The sequence below is a fragment of the Elgaria multicarinata genome, chromosome 7 (assembly GCF_023053635.1).
Source record: "Elgaria multicarinata webbii isolate HBS135686 ecotype San Diego chromosome 7, rElgMul1.1.pri, whole genome shotgun sequence".
In the NCBI taxonomy this organism is placed as follows: Eukaryota; Metazoa; Chordata; class Lepidosauria; order Squamata; family Anguidae; genus Elgaria; species Elgaria multicarinata.
In genome coordinates, this window is record NC_086177.1 from 86,094,421 (window position 1) to 86,118,822 (window position 24,402).

The 24,402-nt window shown below is 43.0% G+C and overlaps 1 protein-coding gene across 1 annotated transcript in view; it reads left to right on the forward strand.

The window, feature by feature from the left end:
• The window catches only part of CPQ (carboxypeptidase Q), a 216,888-nt gene that overhangs the window by 141,922 nt on the left and 50,564 nt on the right, over positions 1-24,402 (forward strand). Inside the window, exons 6-7 of the mRNA XM_063130980.1 lie at positions 947-1,038; positions 21,164-21,365. Of these exons, the coding sequence (XP_062987050.1) occupies positions 947-1,038; positions 21,164-21,365 (294 nt within the window). The remainder of the gene's footprint in view (positions 1-946; positions 1,039-21,163; positions 21,366-24,402) is intronic.

Consider the following 24,402-nt stretch of genomic DNA (forward strand, 5'->3'; position numbering starts at 1 on the left):
CAAGGTCAGCCCGGCTGTTCCACTTGTCTGTCCTCACTCGGAGCCACTCCTGCCACATTCCCTGGCGGAAGGTGACCTCCTATTGGTTGCCGGAAGCCATGGGAGGGTGCAGTCCTAATGGCCAATGGAAAACCCATGCTGCCTCCCCTCGCAGGGACAACTTGCTGCGATAGTGCGGAGTTTGGCAGTGGAGTGGCACCAACTCAGTGCCGTGAAGACAGCCCCAAGGTGTAGATATGGCCAGAGACGAGGTGGTGACTGTGGTGATTTGAAGAAAGGGAGATAAAAGAGTGTGTGCTATATAGGCCAGGAATAGGCAGACTTCAGGCATGTAGGATCTACTTTGTGGAGTAGGGGTTCTACTAGAATCCTGAGATCCACCAACCAGAGCCTTGTCTGAAAGATATACCCTTCTTATAAAAGGATTCTGAGCCCAGGAATTTGTTCTGAGACCCAGGATTGAAAAGCGGTCCAAGGCCTTCTAAACAAAAATCCACTCTGAGTTTGTCCCAAGCTTTCATCATTTCAGCAATACAATTTAGATAGGAAGAGTAATTTTGTTGCTGTTGTTAGACACATGGGAGCTAGAAATCCTTGCTGATCAATTGCAGATCTCCCAGAGATCAGCTAGTAGGTCCAGATCTACTTTCTGTCCACCGCTGTTATACTGTACAGAGATAGAAGACAAACAGAGGGCACCGTGGAGAGAAGACAAGGAGATAAGGATGGTAAGTGAACAGAGGCATTCAGAAAAAGCAGGTTAACAGGAAAGGGTTTTTTAAAAAATGTTTTACTTACAATTATGGCTAAAGTGGTTTCCCAGTTCTACCATCATGATGAGGTCCTCTTGTGGTAATAAAAGTGGCTCTCAGTGCTGGAAAGAGGGGGATGGTTTGAATATAATAGCTTGTTCTCTTTCTTCTTTTTTCCTTTTTAAATAACCTAGGGTTGCGTCCCAAGAGAACTCTGCGTTTAGTGCTTTGGACTGCAGAGGAGCAAGGCGGAGTAGGAGCTGAACAGTACTACCAGCTGCATAAAGTAAGCAATCTCATGGAATCATTTATATCTTCCATCTCAGTGGTTTGACTTGGAGTTTGGCTTTTTAGTGCTGTCTTGTAATGTATAGAAAGGCAAGCAGGCAGGAAACAAGGTATGATATGGTGTGTGCATGGAAACCAAACCCAGATTCTGTTAGCATAGAATATAAGGAATTAATGAAGTCCATAATCCAGATTAATACCAAAGGCATCAAAAGTAACCATCGTTATCCCAGAAACTGTGTCAGAAGAAGTGCGGCAGTATCCAGCAGAGATATTCTGCAAACTCAAATGGTGCTAGCAAGCTCTGCTAACAATTTCTGTGGCACTAACAATTGCCTATTACACTCACACAATTGGTTGTGTAAGCAGTTGTTACACAACAGGTACAAAGGAGTTGCACAACTGATTACACAGCTGGTTGCGCAACACATTGCACAATGCGTTGCGCAATGGGTGTAGGCAGTTGGGTAACCGGCTGCACAAGTGGAATGCACAATGGGTTGCGCATCAGGCTGCACAACAGGCTGCACAAGAATTATGCACAACTGGTTGTGCAAGCATAATGCAAAACTGCTTGCACAAATGTAACTTTAGTTAGATTCTGCTCTTATTCATAATTCAGAACCTAGTTTCCGCTAGTGCAAGGTCATTTGCCCTAACAGAATGACACAGTTGGATGATACTGCCCCTGGTTCCAATGGCATGCCAAACCATAGTTTGCAGTAACTGATTTCAAACTATTATTTGTGCTCTAGATGTACAGACAAACCATGGTTTGCGTGGCTTTCCTCTTTCCCTTGCCTCTCCTGAGAATCCCCGAATTTCATCCCCAAAAATGATTGTGGTTTGCTGTTATACCTGAACCAACTTGGAAACACAGAAACAACAATAGGGTACCCAGAGCTGTGTTGCGCCTATCCATTTAATTCATCCGTAGAGTTTTCATTGTAGTTTCACTGAGGTAAAGTTCGAAATGGATTTGGCAGGAGAATCAGCTGTCTCAGGGTGGCAGGGAGGTGCTACATATTGCTAGGATTTATTTATTTATTTATTTATTTATTACATTTTTATATCGCCCAATAGCCGAAGTGCTCTGGGCGGTTCACAGATATGAAAATCATGAAGTGCATAATAAAACAACCAACAATCTAAAAACACAAATACAAAATACAATATAAAAAGCACAACCAGGATAAAACCATACAGCAAAAATTGATATAGGTTAAAATATGGAATTAAAACAGCAAAGTTTAAATTTAAGTTAAATTAGGTATTAAAATACTGAGAAAATAAAAAGGTCCTATAGAAAAAAAGGTCCTGGAGACGAAAGGAAAACAACGTAGGCGCCAAGCGAACCTCTCTGGGGAGCTCGTTCCACAGCCGGGGTGCCACAGCAGAGAAAGCCCTCCTCCTAGTAGCCACCTGCCTCATTTCCTTTGGCAGGGCTCATGGAGAAGGATCCCTGTGGATGAGCTTAAGGTCTGGGCAGGCACATATGCTATAGCTAAATTTGAAGTGAATTTGGAGGTTCCTCCACAAGATGAAACATTTGAAGAATTTTGACGGCAGCGAAAACAGTTTCAATCAGACTAGCGAAATTTCTCTGGGAGGTTTTCTATGTTCCCAGCTGTGACAGGCAATCTTTTAGCAACAATACTTCTCCTTTGCTCTCCATAAGGTTCAGGTTCACAATTAGTGAGGGTTTCTTGCACAGTAGCAATATGAATTATAGCAGCCTTCCCAAACCTGGAGTTTCCGAAATGTGTTGGACTACAATTCCATCATCCCAGCCAGTTTGCTCACAATTCTTACAAAATTCATCCCCTGCATGGCCATGAAGTCTACAGCAAAGAGCTCTCATTAGCGTCAAAAGGAGCTTTTCTTTCTAAGCCTCATAGCTCTCTCTCTCTCTCTCTCTCTCTCTCGCTCTCTCTCTGTGTGTGTGTGAGAGAGAGAGAGAGAGAAATCTGACAAATATCTCTCTCTCTCTCTCTCTCTCTCTCTCTCTCTCTCTCTCTCTCACACACACACACACACACACACACAGAGAGAGAGAGAGAGATTTGTCAGGATTGCAGTGGAAGATAGAAGGGTTAAATGTCCCCTCCCTGTGTTCTGTGGTCCCAATGATGTGGGAGAGATGTGTGCATTCCTGGTATTTAGGGTGTTTTTTTTAAAAAAAACCCAGAGATAGTTAGCAACCACACTATTAAAGTAAACATCTGATTTGGCCCTTAATTTGCTGACATGGATATTTTTGTGCCTGGCAAACTGGAGATGACAGTGTTTTCCTTCAATGGTTTACCATGAGCAAAACTGTGCATATGTTCTACTTGACCTGCCTTGCAAAATCATGAAAGCTTTTCAGCTATGACTAGATCTTTTGGCAATTGTCAGTGGCTTTCAAAATAATTAACTGTCTGTGATTTGGGGGTGAAGAAAAACATGATACAGTTTGTGCCTCATTTACGTCAACAGCACATTTTGTGATAAGATGCTGGAATGAAATCAACAAGAATGCTTTTATGACAGCTTTAGAATTCTTTTTTCCCTTTTTTGCCAATTAATGTTAGCCATATAGAGGGAAGCATGTTTTGAACATCATTAATGTTTTTATTATGCCTTGTACACTTTAAAACAATACTTCTAAAATAAAATAAAAATAGGCTGAAAGTAAGACACAACAGCATTTTCACGTTTTTGTGAAATTTGTTTGCAATTATCTCTTCAAAGCATAGTATGACATGAGGTATAACTTGATAAAGTTGTCTCAGAGCCAAAGGTGATCATTATATCAATATGTCATAGCTAACCTAGTTTTAACTGTTTCTTATAATTTCTTTATCCCAAAATTAAGGCAGTAAACTTTTTGCGCAAATTTCTGCTATTTTTGGTCCACTGTTGCAAGGTGTGTGTGTGTGTGTGTACCTGCATGTGCAGATCGATCGGATAGATAGATAGATAGATAGATAGATAGATAGATAGATAGATAGATAGATTATATTCAGGGCCCCTGCCCTGAATGGCAGCTAAGTAATATTTGAAATAAATAAAACAAATGAATACACACATATACACATTCTGTCCTACACTTTCAACATTCTGTCTAAGACAGTCAAAAGTATTTGCTGTTTTTTGTGAGCATAGAAAAGGACATATCCCCTTTAGCTATTTGGTTTGGTAATACATCTATCTATCTATCTATCTATTACATTTTTATACTGCCCAATAGCCGAGGCTCTCTGGGCAGTTCACAATTCAAATCATAATATCTAGCAAGTCGGAACATAATCTAAAGCTTTAATAGTTTAAAAAAATACCATATAAAATATTACAGCCCAGGGAATGCCTGTGTGAAAAGATATGTTTTCAGGAGGTCTTTAAAGGATGTTACATTTTCCGCCTTCTGAACCGCACGAGGGGGTGTTTTCCAGATGGTGGGTGATACTGAGAAGGCCCACTGTTGAGGTTCTTTTAGTGTTTGCCTGTACCAAGAGCACTGCCCTCACTCTGAAATGATGTCATTTCCTCTCAGTAACATCACTTAGCCCAGGAATTTGGAGCCTGGACTCCCATCTCTCATTTGGGGAAATTTGCACAAATTTCAAATGTCACTGCTGCTTGATTTGCGTAATTCTCCCATTTGCGCAAAGTGAGCAGTGATTGTAGATGCAAATAGGAATCGGGCTCAAGACGAACGGCGAGTTAATGGTCAGGGAATTCTAGCGATCCCAAACATCACTCATTTGCCCATCCCTAGCAGTGAGGCCATGCAGGGCAGTTCCTCCCTTTTGCTGATGAATCCAATAGCCATGCCCCCCACCACCACTGCATGTCTGGCACATGTACAGATGTATGCACATAGAATCCCTCCTTGCAAGGGGGTAATCCTGGCTTAATCAGGATCTCCCTTACATAGGGAAGCTTCGTACATACGTGGAGGGATATGTGGTGCTGTGCGCATCAAAAAGGAGACAGGGTTAACTCCTGCAGCCCCATAACCTCGCTCACATATTCTTTGAACATGTGAGAGGGGCAATTGAACCACTCTCAGGTGGTGAGATGTCAAGGAACCTCCCTAAGTGTGTACACCAACCAATAAGAGTGTACAGAAATAGTCTCAGTGAAATCAATAGAACTTCATTCATTGAGGGCAGAGCCCAACATCGCACACAAATTCATGTGAACCCCACTTTTATTGGAGGAAAGGCACTATGGGAAAGGGGCATTTTAGACATTTAGAGTTCTATATCGCCCAATAGCTGAATGGCAAGAGAAGAGGGTATTTATTGTTTTTAAAATGGATACTGTTGTTTTTATACTTTTTTATGTTTTTGGTGGTTTTTAAATTTTGTATACTTTTAATGTTTACTATTTTTAATTGTTGTAAACCGCCCAGAGAGCTTCGGCTGTGGGGTGGTATATAAATGTAATAAAATAATAAATAAATAAATAAATAAATAAATAAATAAATATTTAACCCTTTACCCTTTTCCCACAACCTCCTCACTTCCTAGTGGCACTTGTGAGTAGGCAGCAGGGGCAGGTGCCACGGAAAAATGGAAGGGGAGCGACAGAACACCTAGAATCATAGAATAGTAGAGTTGGAGGGGGGCTACAAGGCCATCGAGTCCAACCCCCTGCTCAATGCACAAATCCACCTTAAAGCATCCTTGACAGATGGTTGTCCAGCTGCTTCTTGAATGCCTCTAGTGTGAGAGAGCTCACGGCCTCCCTAAGTAATTGGTTCCATTGCTTCTCTACACAGAATTGCCCCCTTCTCAAAACAGTTTTCCTTACTTCCCGAACAGTTTCTGTCCCCTCCCCAAAGCTGGAAAATTGTTACATACATTGGTATGAGATATTTCTTCCACCCTAAGCAATTATTGAGTTTCTCGCCCGAAATATCACTTGCCAGTCGACACATTTTCTGCTGCTTTGCCAAAGAGTTTGTACTTCTGTGCTGCACTGCTAATCTTATTTATTGAAAGTTTTGACAGGGAAATGTTATAAATAATTCCATTTTATATTCTAAGTATGAAGGAATTGTCTAAATAATAGAGGGGGATAGATAAAGAGACCCTGAGCATTACTGAATCAGATCCAACTACCACAAACCCCCGAGGCAGAAAAAGGTTGCTTTGGGGTTGGGCGATGAGAAGAAACCCGCAAGTCAAAATGTGCTTCTGGGGTGGTTGTTCCCCCCCTCCCCTTCTTCTCTCTTTCTTAATGCATCACATTTGATCTGCTATAATTACGATATATTTGGTAATGTATCTATCGGCAGAAAAGTCCAATTAGCATTAGGTGGCAAATATAAACAGATTAATATTGTAAAGAATGTCTTTGCATGAAAAACATCTTAACCTTTTACAGAGCTGCTGCACACGTTTCTGAGAAAGGAATTACGAGAATATGAACACACCTCTTGTGGATATAGTAATTATTTGTAGAAAATATGATCCATCATTTACACTTTAAATCCTTAAATTTTAAAGGTTTCTTTTAGAACATAACCAGATAATTCATTGAAGAGGGTGGGTTTATTATGAGCCTGGCTGTGATTGCAAAGGAGAACATGATTAAACCATTTTTTCTGTTAAGAAAATAGACCATGGTCTATTAAGAGCGTAATTATTAGCAAGAAGCAAATGTTAGGGTGGCTGTATGCCCTACTTTACCAAGGACTATTCGAAGACATCCTCGATTTGAAAGGCGTTTGGGTGTGATCGCCTCCATGAGAAGCTGCACTGACTGACTGCTCTTCTGGCCAGTGTGGCTCTTGGTTGCCCTGAAGAGTGGGTGGTGGCAGCCATGCTGTAGGGAAGGAATGAGAAGGAGACAGACAGACTGGAGGGGTGGGAGTGCGGGGGGAGGAAGACAGGCATGGGAGGAGGGAACAGAAGTGGCAGGTGGGGAGAGAGAGACAGGCTTAGCAGGTGGGTGGCGGGAGACAGACATGGCAGGCCAGGGGAGAAGAGAGAACAGCATGGCAGGTTGGGGAGGAGAGAGACAGGTGTGGCAGGCAGGTAAGGGGGAGAGACAGGCATGGCAGGTGGGGGAGAAGAGAGACAGGTGTGGCGGAGGAGAGAGACAGACATTGGCAGGCAGGGAGGAAGACAGATGCAACAGGCGGAGGAGGAGAGAGAGATGCAATGGCAGGCGGGGAAGACTGGGTCTCACATTGAATTTATTTTGCCAAAGTGGCTCCCCCTTGAAAAATAGTGAATACCACTGAGCTAAACAGCAAGACAGAGCAGGCACAAGGGTCACCTGGTCATGACTTCCACACTGTGCTAAGCTGTACTGCATTTCTATTTAAGTTATAATTATTTCTAAAGTTGCATCTATTGCTATCAATTAGCATATGCAAATTTGATGCAGATCTGTGACCTCTTTCTATCCGTTTCGGCAATGTGCATGTAGCTTCTCTAGTTTGTTCTGGAATCCTTTCATCAAGTTAAGAATAGGGAATGGATTTCTGTCATTAACAATGAGCCTATTATGACACAGCTTGTCATAGAGCTTCTAGGTTGTATGTTTGCTCTTAAGCACTGCAGTGGGGAATTAAGGGGGGATTTTTCATCTTAAAGAAAGCAATGGGTGGGGGCCTTTTCCCCTCCCATGTCAGCACTGTTACATGGTTAAAAGGGCAGTGCAGTCAGGGATAAGATAATAGTGCAGAGGGTCATGAAAAGGAGGGAAGATATAAGAATAGACACAAGCGGTGGAAGCCCGGGGCAGAGAAGCAATTTGCTTTCTTTTGGAGATGCTTCAACCTCCGTACTGCTCATATCGGCCTAATTCTTGGCCGTAGTCTCATCTGGAGTGTTATATGGAGGAGATCAATTGGATAGTCCTGTTAAAACATTCTTACGATATGATTTGCCAAGCTCAGAATGTGCAAAGAGAAACATCAAAACGTCATAACAATCACAATCTTAATTAAGCTTTATAGTGTTACAGCATTTTTCCTAAGTGTCCGGAGCTTATATGAATATCTATTAACTGCCCAGAGAGCTTCGGCTAATGGGCAGTATAGAAATGAAATAAATAAATAATATTTCCACTGGAAGTTGTATGGTTACCATTCCCTCCAGCATTTCACCAGTGAAAACAGGGACACGCTTGTTGTCAGTTTCCTATTGTCATGTCAGTTATGAAAGACACGGCCTGAAGGCACATGAGGCAGCCATATTGCTGAAGCTAAGCAGGTCTGTTCCTGGTCAGTGCTGGGAGGGGAGACCACCTGCAAACCACATGTAGCCATCTCAAGTTACACAATGGAAAACGGTGGGATATACATTTAATAATAAATAAATAAATAAATAATTCTGTCCCTGCCCCTTGCACATTGGTGACAGTTCTCCTTTGTCTCCTTTGTTGTGTTTATATAGTCTGCTACAGTTTCTCCTATGTTAGTTCCATAACTATTTCCCAGGGCGCTGGATCTATTCAACAGAGTTTTGAGTGTCCATTGGTGCCAATGAAAGGTGTCCCATTAAATGCACAGCCATCTTGGGGCTGGGTCTAGTGGGGCCCACAACGTCAGGGGTGGCATCAGCAGTGCATCTTTCTCCTCCTTTATGTGTAGCTTACGCACATGGAGGCTGCTCTGCGAAAAGAGCTCAGATTATCTCCAATTTCTAACTGTTCTAAAACAACGTTTAAAAAAATCCCCTGTAGTTTTTTTTTTAATTTGCACCATTTGGTCTGATTAGCCTTGCTCAGCTAAAATTAGACAACCAAGTTGACATTAATCTGCCCCATTCGCCTGTTACACACAGGCAGGAAATAAACCCTGTGAGTTTGCAGATATATTTTTTTTCCGGGATACAAAGTTGGACAGATAAGAGCACATTTAGAATGTATTTCCTCTTCGTTTGTTTTTGGGCTACCAAACTTGTAGTTCTGCAGATTTTGCTAGAAACCTGAGCGAGTTGGTTATCATTTCACAGGGCAAGGAGGCCTGCCACTGCAATGCTATAATTAGTTTCAGAACTTCTAGGCTTCCATGTCGACACAAGTGTAGGTATTAAAGCTAAAGATAGCTTATTCATAGATTGCCAGGCCTTGTGCTTTGTTGAGGTGGAAGATGCAGTGGAGGCTGGAGCTGTGGGGCGCTTAACAAGCAAACCCATAGCAGTACTTGGCCATGGAAGACCCATATTGCACAGGTGGCCAGAAGGTAGATCTACTGGTAGATATTTGGGTGATGTGCAGTAGATTAACAAGGGTTTCTGAGACCCAATTGTTTTACAATAGCAAAGCAGGATGACATTTCTACCTAAATTAGGCTGCTAGAATGAAAAAAGCTTGGAAGTAACCAGGAGTGGATTTGTGTATGAATGGACTGTGAGCTCAGTTCAGTTCTAGGACTGGAAACATATTCCTAGCCTCATAAACGCTCAGAGTCATCCTGCTCTTTAATTCTAAGTCTATGCCTTTTGCACCTGCGTCTGATTGGTAGATCACGAGGCTCTAGCCTGGAATTTGACCACCCTGCCATATTGCAAATAATGGCTATATATGCTGGGGGGAGGCAGATTCTCCTTGTATTTGTGTGGAAAAATCTGCTGCATAACTGCTCATTCATACTAGGATGCATTTGGAATGGATAACCCAACCCTGGCTCTCCCCGAAGTTCTTGAGGTTGCAACATAGGGAGGAGTTATGGCTCAGTGGTCAATTTTCTGATCTCAGAAGTCAGCCAGTGGCTTTTTCTCTCTCTCCCTCTTGAAAAGAAGTCCATTATTAGTGAAACCGTGGACAATCCTTTTACTGCAATTTGATTAAAAATTAAGACTCCTGAGGGCCTGGCTCTATTTTTGTCCCCTGGGCTAAAGGCCCTGTTCATGAGCTACAGGTTGACCTTCCTTGTGCTAAACCAATAAATGCATGGATTTGCCCATGTGAACGAGTCTTTGGTTGGAGAGGGAAGTGAACTGTCAAAAGTATTACTGTTTGTGGAGCCATTTCCAGTTAGAATTCTTGAGATACATTCCAATGGCCTTCAATACACATGAAGCTATGAAGAAATCCCATCAGAATTTGAAGCTCTGGGAAGGAAACTCAAGGACTTTGGGGCCCAGATAGTTTTCTCATCCATCCTCCCAGTTCTTGGAAGAGGATTAGGGAAAGAAGAATACTGTGGGTGAACAACTGGCTACAAAGGTAGTGTGGAGGTGAGAGATTTGGATTCTGGGACCATGGGCTATGTTACTTGGAAGATGGACTGCTGGCAAACGATGGGTTGCACCTCACAAGGGCTGGGAAGAATGTGTTTGGCCACAGCATGAAGAACTTCATCAGGAGGGCTTTAAACTGAATTCTACGGGGGCAGGAGACGTACATTTCAAGGCAACAATGGATGAAGACTCGTGCACCATAACACAGAGAACAGTTGCAATAGTGCCTAAAAATAGTAGGAATGAAGCCAGAATACAAAGCACATGGTCTTTGTAATGCCCAGAGTATAGGAAACAAACAGAACGAACTTGAACTTTTATTACATGAAGGCAAATACGACTTAATAGGTATAACTGAAACTTGGGGCCTTACTAGACCTACTTTTAAATCCCGGCGTGTGGAGGGGCCAGCCCGCGCTAGAAGTAGCGTGGGCTGTCGCTCCTGCCCACACGTGACACACGACGGGGTAAAGGAAAGCCCTGTCGCGTCGGCCATTTTTTTCACTTAAAGGGGCCATGTGCGCAGGAGCGCACCAAAAAAAGGGGTTCCCCACTCCCCCCGCCCCCAATTTCCCCCCCCGCCCTGTCTGATGCCCCCTGCCAGCCCTCCAGCCCTGTCTGATGCCCCCCGCCAGCCCTGTCCGATGCCCCCCTGCCAGCCCGCCAGCCCTGTCCGATGCCCTCCCATCCGCCCACCAGCGATGTCCGATCCCCCCCATCGCTGCTGGGCCGCGAACTGGGCTTGTTTAGCCTGGAGAAGAGAAGATTGAGGGGAGACATGATAGCACTCTTCAAATGCTTAAAAGGTTGTCACACAGAGGAGGGCCAGGATCTCTTCTAGATCCTCCCAGAGTGCAGGACACGGAATAATGGGCTCAAGTTACAGGAAGCCAGATTCCAGCTGGATATCAGGAAACACTTTCTGACTGTTAATGCAGTACAACAATGGAACTAATTACCTGGGGAGGTTGTGGCCTCTCCCATACTAGAGGCATTCAAGAGGCAGCTGGACAACCATCTGTCGGGAATGCTTTAAGGTGGATTCCTGCATTGAACAGGGGGTTGGACTTGATGGTCTTATAGGCCCCTTCCAACTTTACTATTCTATGATTCTATCTTAAGTTCTAACAAAAGCCAAAGTCAACTACATGGAGAGGAAAAGGCTCCATTATCTACCTAGGAGCTGTGAAATCCAGCCCTTCTGGGGTCCTAGTCAAGCTTTCTGGGGGTTTTCTGAAGGACACAACCCCTTCCCCTGGGCTCAATCTTCTTCCCCCTGACCACCAATCATTTGGGGGTTTCCTGGCTTTTTTACAGTTTTTTTCCTATTCATGAAGGTTGAGATGCCACCGCTAATGCTTACTTACTGGCTGCATTCGGACAACACAAAACCCACCACTGTTTTAAGGAGTCATGTGTTAGTGGAATGGGCAACACTTGCTATTTGTGTCATCTGTCGGGCAATTTCCACCCCATGGTTGACTTTTTCGGCAGAAGAACAACTGGAGAAACACAACTGGCTGCAGAGTTGACTTCTCACACAACTGGTGGTTTTTGTGTCGTCCGAACTGAGCCAGTGGTTTTCCCGACCCTTTGAGATTATTTTTTCACCTTGCTACAGAGTCCTCCGAGAAAAGTGGCCAAAACCGAGCCGGCAGTTCTGCTACAGCCAGCACAATTTGCAGAGGCTGCTGGGATAGCACCAGGAGGACTGTGGGAGAAGGGAAGGTGGGGAGAAGGGCAGAGGCTGTGTCAATCAAATGCTGGGTTGAATAGTAATTTACTCCACACAAACCTCAACTGTTCCACAGGTCCATGGCACCATGTCATGGGAGGAGTACCCACAAAAAATGCAAATGTGAGTTGACTTATCCACCCACCATTGACAGAAATGTTGTCCGAATGCAGCCACTGGCAGCAAGAGTTTTAACCTAGAACATGCTGGTACTTTTAACCTAGAACATGCTGGTACTTTTAACCTAGAACATGCTGGTACATGCCCTGCCCCTTTTCCCCTTTGCCCCACCCATCAATGGAATGTAGTTCCGAGACCTTCCCTGAAATGGAATTCAGTCCTCAGAAATGCAATACATCTCTCTATAGCGAGGAAGACAGTGATCATGGGTAACCTCAAGGCCTCTACCCTCCCTTCCAACGGTTCTTTCTCTTTAAACCAGCCTTGGAGCTGAAAGTCCTTCAAATAGAGGATCCCTTCGTATAGACTACACCCACTGTCGAAACTTTGTTGACTTATTTTTCCCTTCTCTGCTGTCATGTACTGTGGTGAGAATTTCAGGGTGAAGAATGTCACATTGTAGTCATAGGCAGGAGCGCTGATTATTCCCTGATGAAAGTGATTATCTCAGTGGAGTGATATTTTAATGAGCTTGCATATTTGAATGAGTCTTCCAATATGAGGAGAGCTGGAGGAAGCAGCTGAGCCCACAGTTAATCTTTGGCTCAAACAGTCACTCTTGACTCTTGACTCAAATTACCTATGAGAACACAGCCTGATCTGAGCTTGTTTTGACAACAGCAGCAATCTTTTCGCTGTCTGAAGGGAAACTAAATAGATGATAGATAGATAGATAGATAGATGGATGGATGGATGGATGGATGGATGGATAGATAGATGTGCGCACACGCATGCACGCACACAGGATTTAATATTGCATTGCATATTCTAAAGTAGGTGCATGCTAGAAGCAGCACAGATATTTTCCAAAGTGCTTTGCATTGCCTCCCCGATAAGCAGTGAGGCAGTCTCATCACTGCTAACACTGTTTGCCACAGCATCATTTCTTTTATTTTTTTCAACAATGACAACAACAACACATTTATGATTATGGGCTGAAGTTCAGCATCTGCTGTACTTCCCAAATAGTTTTCAAGGGCAGCACCACATCAAATGCATTACAGCAGTCTAGTCTGGATATAACCAGTGCATGAATAACCGTGCATCAATTATCTAGATAGGATCGCAGCTGAATTACCAGCCTAGGCTGCCAAAATGCATTCCTAGCCACCAACGCCACCTATGCTTCCCCAATGCCAAGCCTTCTCGCAGATGAACTCCCAAGTTGTGAACCTGGTCCTTCAGCGGAAATGCAACCCCATCCAAGACCTGTTGCATACTTCCACCCAGTCTGGTTTCTTATCTCCATTTCAGATTGTTTTCTGTCATCCATCCCAAATCCTTCTCCATGCACCTGTTCAAGAGTTCCACAGCTTCCCTGGCATGAGCAAATGGAAATGAGGGGGAGAGCTACAAGTGGACCCACAGCCATGTAAAAATCTACAGATGTTCATTTCATTATTTTGACTTTAAAATAGAAATGATCACTTTCTGCAACAAAATGATGCTCATTGCCAGGTAAATTTGATTTAGCTGCAGTGCAGCGTAAGCAAACACCATTTTATTTGTCAGGAGGGCACCATGATTTAAATGTGTTTAATCTGCAAAACACACACGGTAAGGACATTTCTTTAATTTCTTTCCATCAGGATTGATAAAACTATATTTTGTTTGGGTTTTGCCGTAACGTGTCAGGAATGTAGAAGCAGCTGTAAAATGTGGAATGGCATTGAGCGTGTGGTGGTGGGGGATGAGGAAGAGACGTTAAATGCCAGTTATGTGCTTCACAACAGAAGCAATAGACATGCTTGCGTAAAGGGGAACCCTGCAAGACCTTCATCGAGAGTTTAAAATTCCACTGAGTAGATTGAAGTCTTCAAGGGTGGTGGCCTTCACAAGGCAAAGGAGCCATTTTCATATCCGTGACCGTTTTTGCTTTGTTTTTCACACTGGATTTTCTTTGCAGAAACATTCTGTTTTTAATGCATCTTCAACATGTGCTCAGAATTAAGCGGTTACAATAATACATGAAGAATGGAGGCGTGGCGGGTGCAGCCATATCATGTGCTAAGGGTGATTCGTGTTCTTGCCGTAATATTAGAAACATATGTGGGCGGTTATAGAAATGGATAACAATGGAAGAATGCGGTGTTGCCAATGGCTTATAAAACTTCGCCATAGTCAAACATTCCCTCACTTTGTGTCCGAATTCCCTCGATGTTAAGATCAGTGCAGTCCCGTCACAGTCGAATGAACACAGTTCTCTTTCGTTCCCACTCTCACTTTGCTGCTACTCCCTTTGACTTGTTTCAGATTGCCCTCTAACAATCTTCATTGCAAGCTGCTCTTATTCAGTCCAGGTTTTCACATTGCTATTGAGAGAGCTTGGGTTGAAGTCCTATTTTATAAGCATCCATAACAACTCATAGAACATGAACCAGGTCCTCACATATTCATGGCACTCTGTTTTGACAGCAAGGTACAGGACAGCATCCACCTTTTAAAAAAAATATGTAATGATGAAGGCTGCAGTTTTTTCGTCATAGCGCCCACAAAATGGTAGCTGTGGGGGGGGGGGTCTTTATATTTTTCTTTTCTTAAAAAAACCCCATACTGGACTAAATTCCTGTGTCACATAAGATTGTCAACCACCAATTTTGGGTTTGTTTGTTTTTTACGTTTTGAACATCTGATGACTTGCCATATTGTGTGTGTGTGTGTGTATGTGTGTGTAAAAGCCAGAATTTGAAGGTATGTGCCAGATTTATTTGTTATTTTTAGTAAAGATGTGGTAATTTTCATATAATGTGCATGTTGGGAGTGTGTAGGCACACATGCATGCACATAGCATACTGCTCTTTGCCACTTCTGCATATGTTTGCCCATTCTTTCTGATTTTTACATTAATCTGGGAGAAAAACCATTATTAAATTTTTCATTTAAATGCATATTTTTACCACAGATTTCTAAATGTATTTTTCTAACAAAATTCCATTTTGTGTCAGAACATTTAGGAAATGTCAAAGGTGGTGGATAAAGAGGTTCCAATCTGCACAGGGAAGTGCGGAATCTGCATTCCCTTGGAGTACATCTGATGGGTGGTCCCATGCCAGCAGTGAGTGGGGCTAAAGCCCAAAGTGGGCAGGGCCACTACTTCTCTCCTGTTTTCTCCCCACCTAGCAAGTCATCGGGAGAGACATTATTATTATTATTATTATTATTATTATTATTATTATTATTATTTGCATTTATATCCCACCTTTTTTCCTCCAAGGAACCCAAGGCAACATACATAATCCTCCTTCTTTCCATTTTATCCTCACAACAACAACCCTGTGAGGTAGGTTGGACTGAGAGTCTGTGACTGGCCCAAAGTCCCCCAGTGGGTTTCCATGCCCAAGTGGGGACTAGAACCCGGATCTCCTGACTTCCTGTCCGACACTTTAGCCACTACACCACATGTGCTCTTCCAGAAGTATGACTGATCACTTGCAGAGGAATATTGAAAAACTCTTAGGGAGAAGAAAAGAAAGACGATGTGATCATGTCACTGCTAATGGTGAGCTGCATCCCTGAGAAACAGGTAGAATTTCTTCTCATCCTTCAAAAATCCGGTGAAATTGCCCTCCTAATTTTTCTGGCCATAAATAGGCTGGGGAATTTTGAGAGGCCTTAAGGATTGTTGCATGGCTTTAAGTAGACCTCTCTCTCTCTCTCTCTCTCTCTCTCTCTCTCTCTCTCTCTCTCTCTCTCTCACACACACACACACACACACACACACACACACACACACACACACAGAGCGTTAGCTGCAGTCCTCCACTCTTGGGAGAGAATAATCCCAATCTACCTTACTGCCTTGATTTTTAAGTTTATGTACTAAACTATTCTAAAGTAAAGGTGGGCAGACTTCAGGTTTCCAGGATCTACTTTCTACTCAAATCCCAAAATCCAACAATGGAAGACAGGTACACAATAGTGGACCAGGTGGGTAGACATGGCCAGGCGCAGTCTCGAAAGCAGGCATGGCCAAATGTCCACTCTACAGCTTGGCCCCACTGACAAGAGTTCTCTGGAGTTCTTCCTCCTCTTCACCATTACAACCAGTTTGTTCACCCACCTTACTCTGGCCCAGTCAAAATTGATGGTGAGGAGGCAGAGCAATAGATGCCACTGTCTACTTGCTTACTGGTTCTCTACCTGTCAAGCAAGCAAGTGGTAGCAATGAGGAGGAGCAATTGCAGCTAGTAGCAATGCTGATGAGAAGGTACTCACTGAGGGAGGAGCCATTGCGGGATGCTTTGCCCAAGCACCCTCCAAAACCTGGAGTCAATGGTGGACATATACATAGAACAAGAAATGGGATACCTCTGAGCACATGCTCAGCTCAGGAATTTGTTCTAGCTGCCAGAATGGAGCATGCAGTCGTTCCATGCATAAATCCTCTCCTTGTTTTTACCCTAGATGTCTAATTAGAGCAGCCTAATTCGGAAAGAAAAGGCCTTTTTGCTGCTGCTGCTGCTGTGAAATAATTGGGAGTCAGATATCCTTGTTGATCTGCAGCAAATCACATAGACGTCTCCCAGTATATCCCAGTCTACCTTCTTTCTGCATCTGCCCTAAAGCACTTATGGGATGATTACAGATGCTAAGTATGGTTGTCATCTCCCATCAGAGTCAGGCCTGGGCAGTCCTTCCTATGTATACAACTCTCTTGTTTATATACATTTCAGGTTATCCCAATGATTGGAATGTACCCCAAGCATTTGTATTAAAATGTGATTATATTGTACAGTTCAAACCTAGATTCTTAAGATTCCATCCTTCTTGGAAAAAGATCACTATTGATTTTGTGACATTCCTGCCGAAAGCCATTCATTTCCTGTTGACTAGGTAAAAAAATTATTATAGCTTTGGGGCTGTATGTGATTTCCACTGTCATAAACAAACAACAGTGTCTTCTCAGCACATTGATGCTAAATGGACAACAACTAGATTTGTCATGCATGAAATACTTTGAAATCCCTAATCCTGTGAATGCAACCCTATTGGTTCTTCTGAACCTCTCAGCTGCTTTCAGAACCATCAATTATTGTGTCCTTCTGGGCGATCTTCATGGGTTGGACATAGGTGTTGTGGTGGCTCTGGTCCTTCCTGGAGGATCAGTCCCAGAACGTTGTGGCGGGGGGACTTCTGTATCACCCCATGGCTTTTGGCTAGGTCCAGCCCAAGACATTATGCTGTTTGAGGTGAAGTACAAGATGGTGCTTCCCCCATTTCATGATCAGAAGCCAATCAGACTGACAGTTGAATCAACAAAGGTGATGGGACAGCATCTTTCACGTCACTTGAGGTTAGCAGCTAGGTTAGGAGGTGCAGAGCAGGTTGCTTAGCCTCCAACATGTCACCTCTGCTCCCCAACCTGTGACATCTGCTGCCTGAGGCAGCCACCTCACTTTGCCTACTGCTAGGACCATCCTATGAAGTACCTCAAATGTACATGAAACTGTTGAGGGAAGTCTAGAGGGTTGGCCTGTGGTGCAATTAGTAGCTCTACCTGTCTTTTCCATTTGCTAGTGCCAGGAAAGCTGTGGAACTCTTGAACAGGTGTATGGAGAAGGTTTGGGGCTAGATCAGAGAAAACAAGCTGAAATCAAGATATAGTACATAAGAAAAGTGACCAGACTGGATGGAAGTATGTAACCAGTCTTGGATGGGGGTTGCACTTCCTCTGAAGAACCAGGTTTACAACTTGGGAGTTCATCTGAAAGAAGACTTGGTTGTTACTGTGGAAGCATAGGTGGCGTTGGTGGCTTGGAGGAATGACCTTTAGCAGTCTGGGTTGGTAATTCAGCTGCGATAATATTTAGATAATTGAACCTGGCCTCAGTTAGCCATGCACTGATTACATCTAGTCTTGACTACTATAATGCATTTGACTTGGTGCTGCCCTTGAAGACTATTTGGAAACTTCAGCAGGTGCACAATCCAGCCATTGGGATGGTGATGTGGCCCTGGCACTATGAGTCTTAAGGTGGGCTTTAAAAGTCCATTTGTTTTAGGTAGTTTTTTTCTTAATGGTATTTTGGGGTTGCTGAACTGAAGCTGCTTTTAAAATGTTTATGCAGAAGTCTTCATAGAATGACCCTGGCCTATTTATTCATTTTATATTGCTGTTTTAATGTTCTCTTGGATTGTTGTTATTACTGTTTTTGTATATTATTATTATTATTATTATTATTATTATTATTATTATTATTATTTTATCTGCCTTGTTTATATAAAATATAAAATATTTATAACAATACTACAAATAAATAAATTGCCATCACACCTGAAGTACTGTGACTTGGTAGGCAAATGGAATAGAGCCCACTTTCTGGACACACTCATTGGAATCCACCAGGAGAAGAGCCTTCAGTGTGGTGGCCCCCTTCCTATGGAATTCCCTGCCTTGGGAGGACAGGCAGATGCCAACATTGTATTGCTTCCATCACCTCTTGAAAATGTTGTTGTTCCAGGAAGCTTTCCCTGAATGACTGGCCGTGGTTTTGTCAGAACTTTGTTCTTTTAAAAATGTAAATTTAATATGGTGTTTTCATTCTTTTATTTTTATTTTTTTGGTTCTTCACCGCTCTGAAATCTTTGGATGGGGAGCAGTATAGAAATATTGTAAATAAATAAAAATTAAAACAAATGGAATGAATTACTGGTGGAACTTAGACCATTGCCCTAGAGCACCGGAGGGGGACCTGTGTTCTTCCAATTGTTGTTGGACTCCAACTCCCATCAGCCCTAGCCAGCATAGCCAGTGGTGAGAAACAATGGGAGTTGTAGTCCAACAATATATGGAGGGCCACAGGATCCCCAACCCTGGCCTAGAACAGTCTTTCCCAACATGGTGTCCTTCAGATGTGTTGGACTTCAACTCCCATGATCTCACAGCCAACCATAAAATGGTCCTTGTGCTGGTAAGTGAAGCAAGTTCTGGGACCCCCTAAGCCAGGTCTAATGTATAGCTACGACAGCACAGTGAAGCAGAAGGTAGCTCATTGTGTTCCTTCCTTACTTCCTTTTTTTTCAATTGAATGTAGCTGCTTGGGTGGTCAGAAAGAAAAGAATGAAAGAAAATGAAACACCTAAACCCAATCTTCAAAATACTGTCTCAAAGGGACCACAGAATTCAGCAGAGCCTATTCTTCCATGATGGAGCGCTTCAATTCGGTTATAACTACTTGCCTCACAATATTATTGGGTGGCTGGTTTAATTAATGTTTCTGTAGAACTTGGAAGAGCTATGCACTAAGTATTTAATTATATCTCAGTGTTTGTTTAATAAATGATGATAGGCATATTGTACATGACCTGAAAAGGCAAAGGGCTGCTGATCTAGATAACATTAGTTTTACCTAGGGATGGATAAATCTGTCATTCTCAGTTTCTCAATTTTCCAATCTTAAATTCAGTTTATTTTATTTATCTATTTGTAATACTTATATACTGCTTAATATAATAAAAAAACCTCTAAGTGGTTAATCCCGATATTTGAAAACTTTTTTAAAAAAGTTCATATGATCATGCGTACGCATTTATGCGTGCATTTTGTATGCAATTTTGCCTAGACACAACATGCACATTTTTGCAAGCTATTTTCCTAATATGATGCAGTCTGAATGTTATTTTCACTAAGTGCATTTTTGTGTGCATCTGCATACATATTGTTTGATTGGAGAACTCCATTACAAAATTTGGAGATATAGGGAAAGTAAAGTGGTGACCGGGGGTGGTGGTTGAAATGTGCCCCAATCCCCTCTGCCTGGCTGGTGTGAGCCTGGCAGGGCATAGAAGAAGGCAGTACCTCTAGCTCAGACTGCCGTGCCCCATAAGATTGTTCTGCCCATCACCCTATAGCAAATATCTTTCAGAGTGATGTACTGCCAAGCACAAGTAAAAGCGAACAATCAATAGACATCAAGTCAAAATGTGGTATAATAAAACAGTCCATTAAAAGCAGCAGAGCTGAAAATATAACAAGCATGAACAACATGCTGATCTAAAAATATTACCATTTTAAAACTACTTTAAAACAGAAGATAGCAGTGGAAATATACAGAATAATGGGATATACGGGATATGGAATAATGGTCTCAAGTTACAGGAAGCCAGATTCCGGCTGGACATCAGGAAAATCTTCCAGACTGTTAGAGCAATACGACAATTGAACCAGTTACCTAGGGAGGTCGTGGGCTCTCCCACACTAGAGGCATTCAAGAGGACAGCCATCTGTCAGGGATGCTTTAAGGTAGATTCCTGCAATGAACAAGGGGCTGGACTCGATGGCCTTATAGGCCCCTTCCAACTCTACTGTTCTATGATTCCATGATATTTAAAAGCCTGTGAGAATAAATAAGTATTTGCTTGGTATCAGAAGGATAACGAAGTAGGCACCAGGCAGATCACTCTGGGGAGGGCATTCTGTTACAAACAGTGGATGTTGGTGGCTTTGGACAAATTTCCTGTCTAACTCCCTGGTAGACCAGGATGTAAAACGATTAGAAACAATGAGCATGTCTATACCATGCCTATATCCTGGGGTCATCTCTAGGTCATCCCTTTGCATCCAAATGATGCACAGGGGATCCTGGGGTCCACCAAGGATGACCAGAGACTTTCCCTGGGATATATGCAACCACAAATTTCCTGGTTTTTCTGTGGTCCTGGGACAATCCTGAGGACCGCGGCTGGAGTGGTGTGGCCTCCCCATGGGGGTGGGGGCAGCATATTTGCCATCACTTAGATGGCAGGGGGTTGGCCACGGAGTTTGGCGGGGAGTTACTTAGTTTTTTGCCATGTGACCAGCTCCTCTTCAAAAAAGAAAATGGTGCCCGTGATGTCCATCTTCCCTTCCGGGATGTTGTGTGGCCATATAGACTCTGGGGAAGATCATAGAATCAGGTAAGTCCGCGATCCTCCCCCCTCCCTCCTGCTACACCCTTAGGTGAAGAGGAGCCCATGAAGTGCTTTCTGAATGACCCTTTGGAAGCCCATGATTTTGAATGGCTCTCTACTTTGTTTTTCAGGTGAACATCTCCAACTTTGACGTGGTCATGGAGTCCGACGAGGGAACATTCATGCCCACCGGCCTGGCTTTCAAAGGCAGTGATAAGGCTCGTAATGTCATTAAGGAGGTCATGAAACTGCTGAAGCCCATCAACATTACCAACGTTTTTGAAAACGGTGGAGGAACAGACATTAATTACTGGATACAAGATGGAATACCAGGTGAGTTTCCTGAGTTTTGACATCTGCCGAGTTGTCATACCCATCCCCCCTTTTCCCCTTACTTGTCTCTTTCTGTGGCAGACCAGCGTTCGACAACATCTTTCTTGAACAGCTCTTTATCAGAAACTAAGTATGTGTACCTACCTCAAGGATAACCTACAGAAGCTTGGCTATAAATATATGCTTGAGCTTTGTTTTTAAAAAGTTTTCAATGATGTGTTGGCTATATGCCTACAATCTTCTTTTAGGCTTTAGAATTTATAATTATCTTTCCTAGAGCAGTGGATTAAAATAGCAGGACATTCCCTCTGCTTAAACAGAAGGGGAGAACTAATGCGAACCAAATATATATAAAACCTGGAAATGCAGTCTTTTCTCTTCCCTTATTCACATTAAATAGCTGGCCAGGGAAATACAACTCATAAACTCAGGGATGTAGAAAGCTATCTTATACTGAGTAAAGCCATTGTTCCATCTAGGCCACTATTGTTGACACTGACTGACAGGAGCTCCCCAGGGTTTCAGGCAGGATTGTGTCCAGTTCTGGGCACCACGCCTCAAGAAAGATGCAGACAAGCTGGAAGGGGTTCAGAGGAGGGCAATGAAGATTGCCCTCCTACGAGGAGAGACTGAATTGCCCACCTACGAGGAGAGACTGAAAGAACTGGGCCGCCCTGAGATCTTATTGATATAGAGCTGGATATAAATGTTTTAAATAAATAAATAAATAAATGTTTAGCCTTGAGAAGATTGAGGGGAGACATGTAGCACTCTTCAAATACTTGAAAGGTTGTCACAATAATGGGCTCAACTTACAGTAAGCCAGATTCCAGCTGGATGTTAGGAAAAACATCCTGACTGCTAGAGCAGTATTACAATGGAACCAATGACCGAGGGAGGTGGTGGGCTCTCCCACACTAGAGGCATTCAAGTTGTAGCTAGATAGCCACCTGTCAGGTAGGCTTTAATGGGGATTACTACATTGAGCAGAGGGTTGGACCCCGATGGCCTTATAGTACCCTTCCGACTCCGCTATTCTATGATTCTATTGTTCTTTCTAAACCCTACTGAGAGATACTGGGGAATCCAACTAGGATTTTCCACATGCAAAGCAGGCATCCTACCACTGAAGCAAGTGGATACTGATGGGTCCAATTTCATTGGGGCTGCCCATTCTAGGTTTCAGTCAGAACTAACCATAATTCTACAGGAGCTATCCAGGGTGCTGAACCTATTTTGGGGATAGGGTTCAGCACCGTATTTATTTATTTGTGGTATTTATAAAATGTTAAACATAATAAATTTCCTAAGCACTTTCCCCCTCCATTCTAGATGGTTGAAACTCTTCCCCTAAGGCTTAGTTCCCAGCAGAAAGAGCTTTAACATGCTGGTATTTTTTACCCCTGACCCTTTTGCCTTCAGCCCTGACTCACCATGGGAATGTGGCCCCTGGCAGCATTTCCAAAACAGAATTCAGCCCTTGAGCTGAAAGAGGTTCAGCATAGAATCACACACGGTGGCCTCACTCCTCTCCAAGGCCACCCCATGCAAGCAAGAGTGAGTGTGGCCTTCACAACTCAATAAACAATGCGGGAAATATGTCACTTTGCGTACTGAGAGAGCCAACCCTTCTCAAAGGGCTCGTGTTGCTACGAATAGCACCATGTTCAAAAGAACAGGCTTTGAACATCTTGGAGCGGTTTGCATACCACTCAGCTGTGAGACGACAGCAGGCCAAGGAATACTTCCAGTATGTAATACTGCAACAGCTAATTGTACGCACTGCAACAGCTTCCATAGTCACATCCAATTTAAACAAACCGTGAAGTGTTGACACTTCATCAATTTTATTTAAATATTTTTGTGAAAATTTACTCTGCTACTTTGGTGCAAATTTTGTTTATATTTGTGTGTGTGTGTGTGTGTGTGAGAGAGAGAGAGAGAGAGAGAGAGAGAGAGAGGGAGGAGAAGAAATAAGAACTATTTTGGTCACGCATTCAATCTTGGGAATTTAGTTCTCTTATAATTCACTTCCTTGCTGTGTTAAACCAGGTAGCTTATGTTTCCAGTGTTTAAATCCTCCTTCTCTTCCTCTCCCGACATGGACAGCCTAGCCTCTCCTTTTTGTATAGCTACAATGGAGACACTTTAGCCATGATTTTCTGGATTTATTCTACTTTCAGCTGTTTTCCTTTACTTTGGATACTATTTTCTGAGGGGGTGAACAGAAAAAAAATATTTGTTTTGGAATTCACTTCAAAGAGCAAATTTCCTTGGTTCAGAGTTTAGACTGACATTGCGTTTCAGTTCAGTTCCAAAGAAGAAACCGGCTTCTGTTCATTTTCTGAAACTTCAGATGACTTCACAATTGACTACAATGGGAAAATCACAAACTTGAAAACATTTTATTTTAGGGGCAGGATTTGCAAGCATGAGTGGACAAAACAGGACAAATTGCAGACAGGCAGGGCCATCTCAAGGTATTTTGGCACCCTAAGCAAGGTACATTTTTGTCACCCCCACCACAGCTGCTCATTCCTGAACAACGTAATGTTACTCATACTCCTGGGTCAATGTGTATAGGGTCAAAGACAAAATGGACTTACTAGACAAATATATATACTTACTAGAAAAAATGCCATTAATTTCACTTCAGAGTAATCCTGCACAAAATCAAAGCCTAACACTGCAAGCCTATATATGGCTACTCAGAAGCAAGCCCCATTGAGTTCATTGGAACCTATTCCCAAAGAAATGTGCACCTGGGATTATAGGCTAACCATGCTTACTTGGACATCAACTCCACTCAAATCAATGTGTTTTGCTTTCCAAGTAAACCTCTTTATAATGTGGTGGTTAACACACATTAACTTGGTAGAATCTGCCCCCATTCTTCACCCTAGAAATTACTTCCTTTGGCTAACCCCCCTTGCTAGGTTCTGCAACATCTGGGCCCCGGCCCCAGCACAATTCAGCAAGGATGTGTTTTTTAACAAGCCCTAAAGCTGGTTAAAGGCTGCCAAGGGTAGGGGGAATA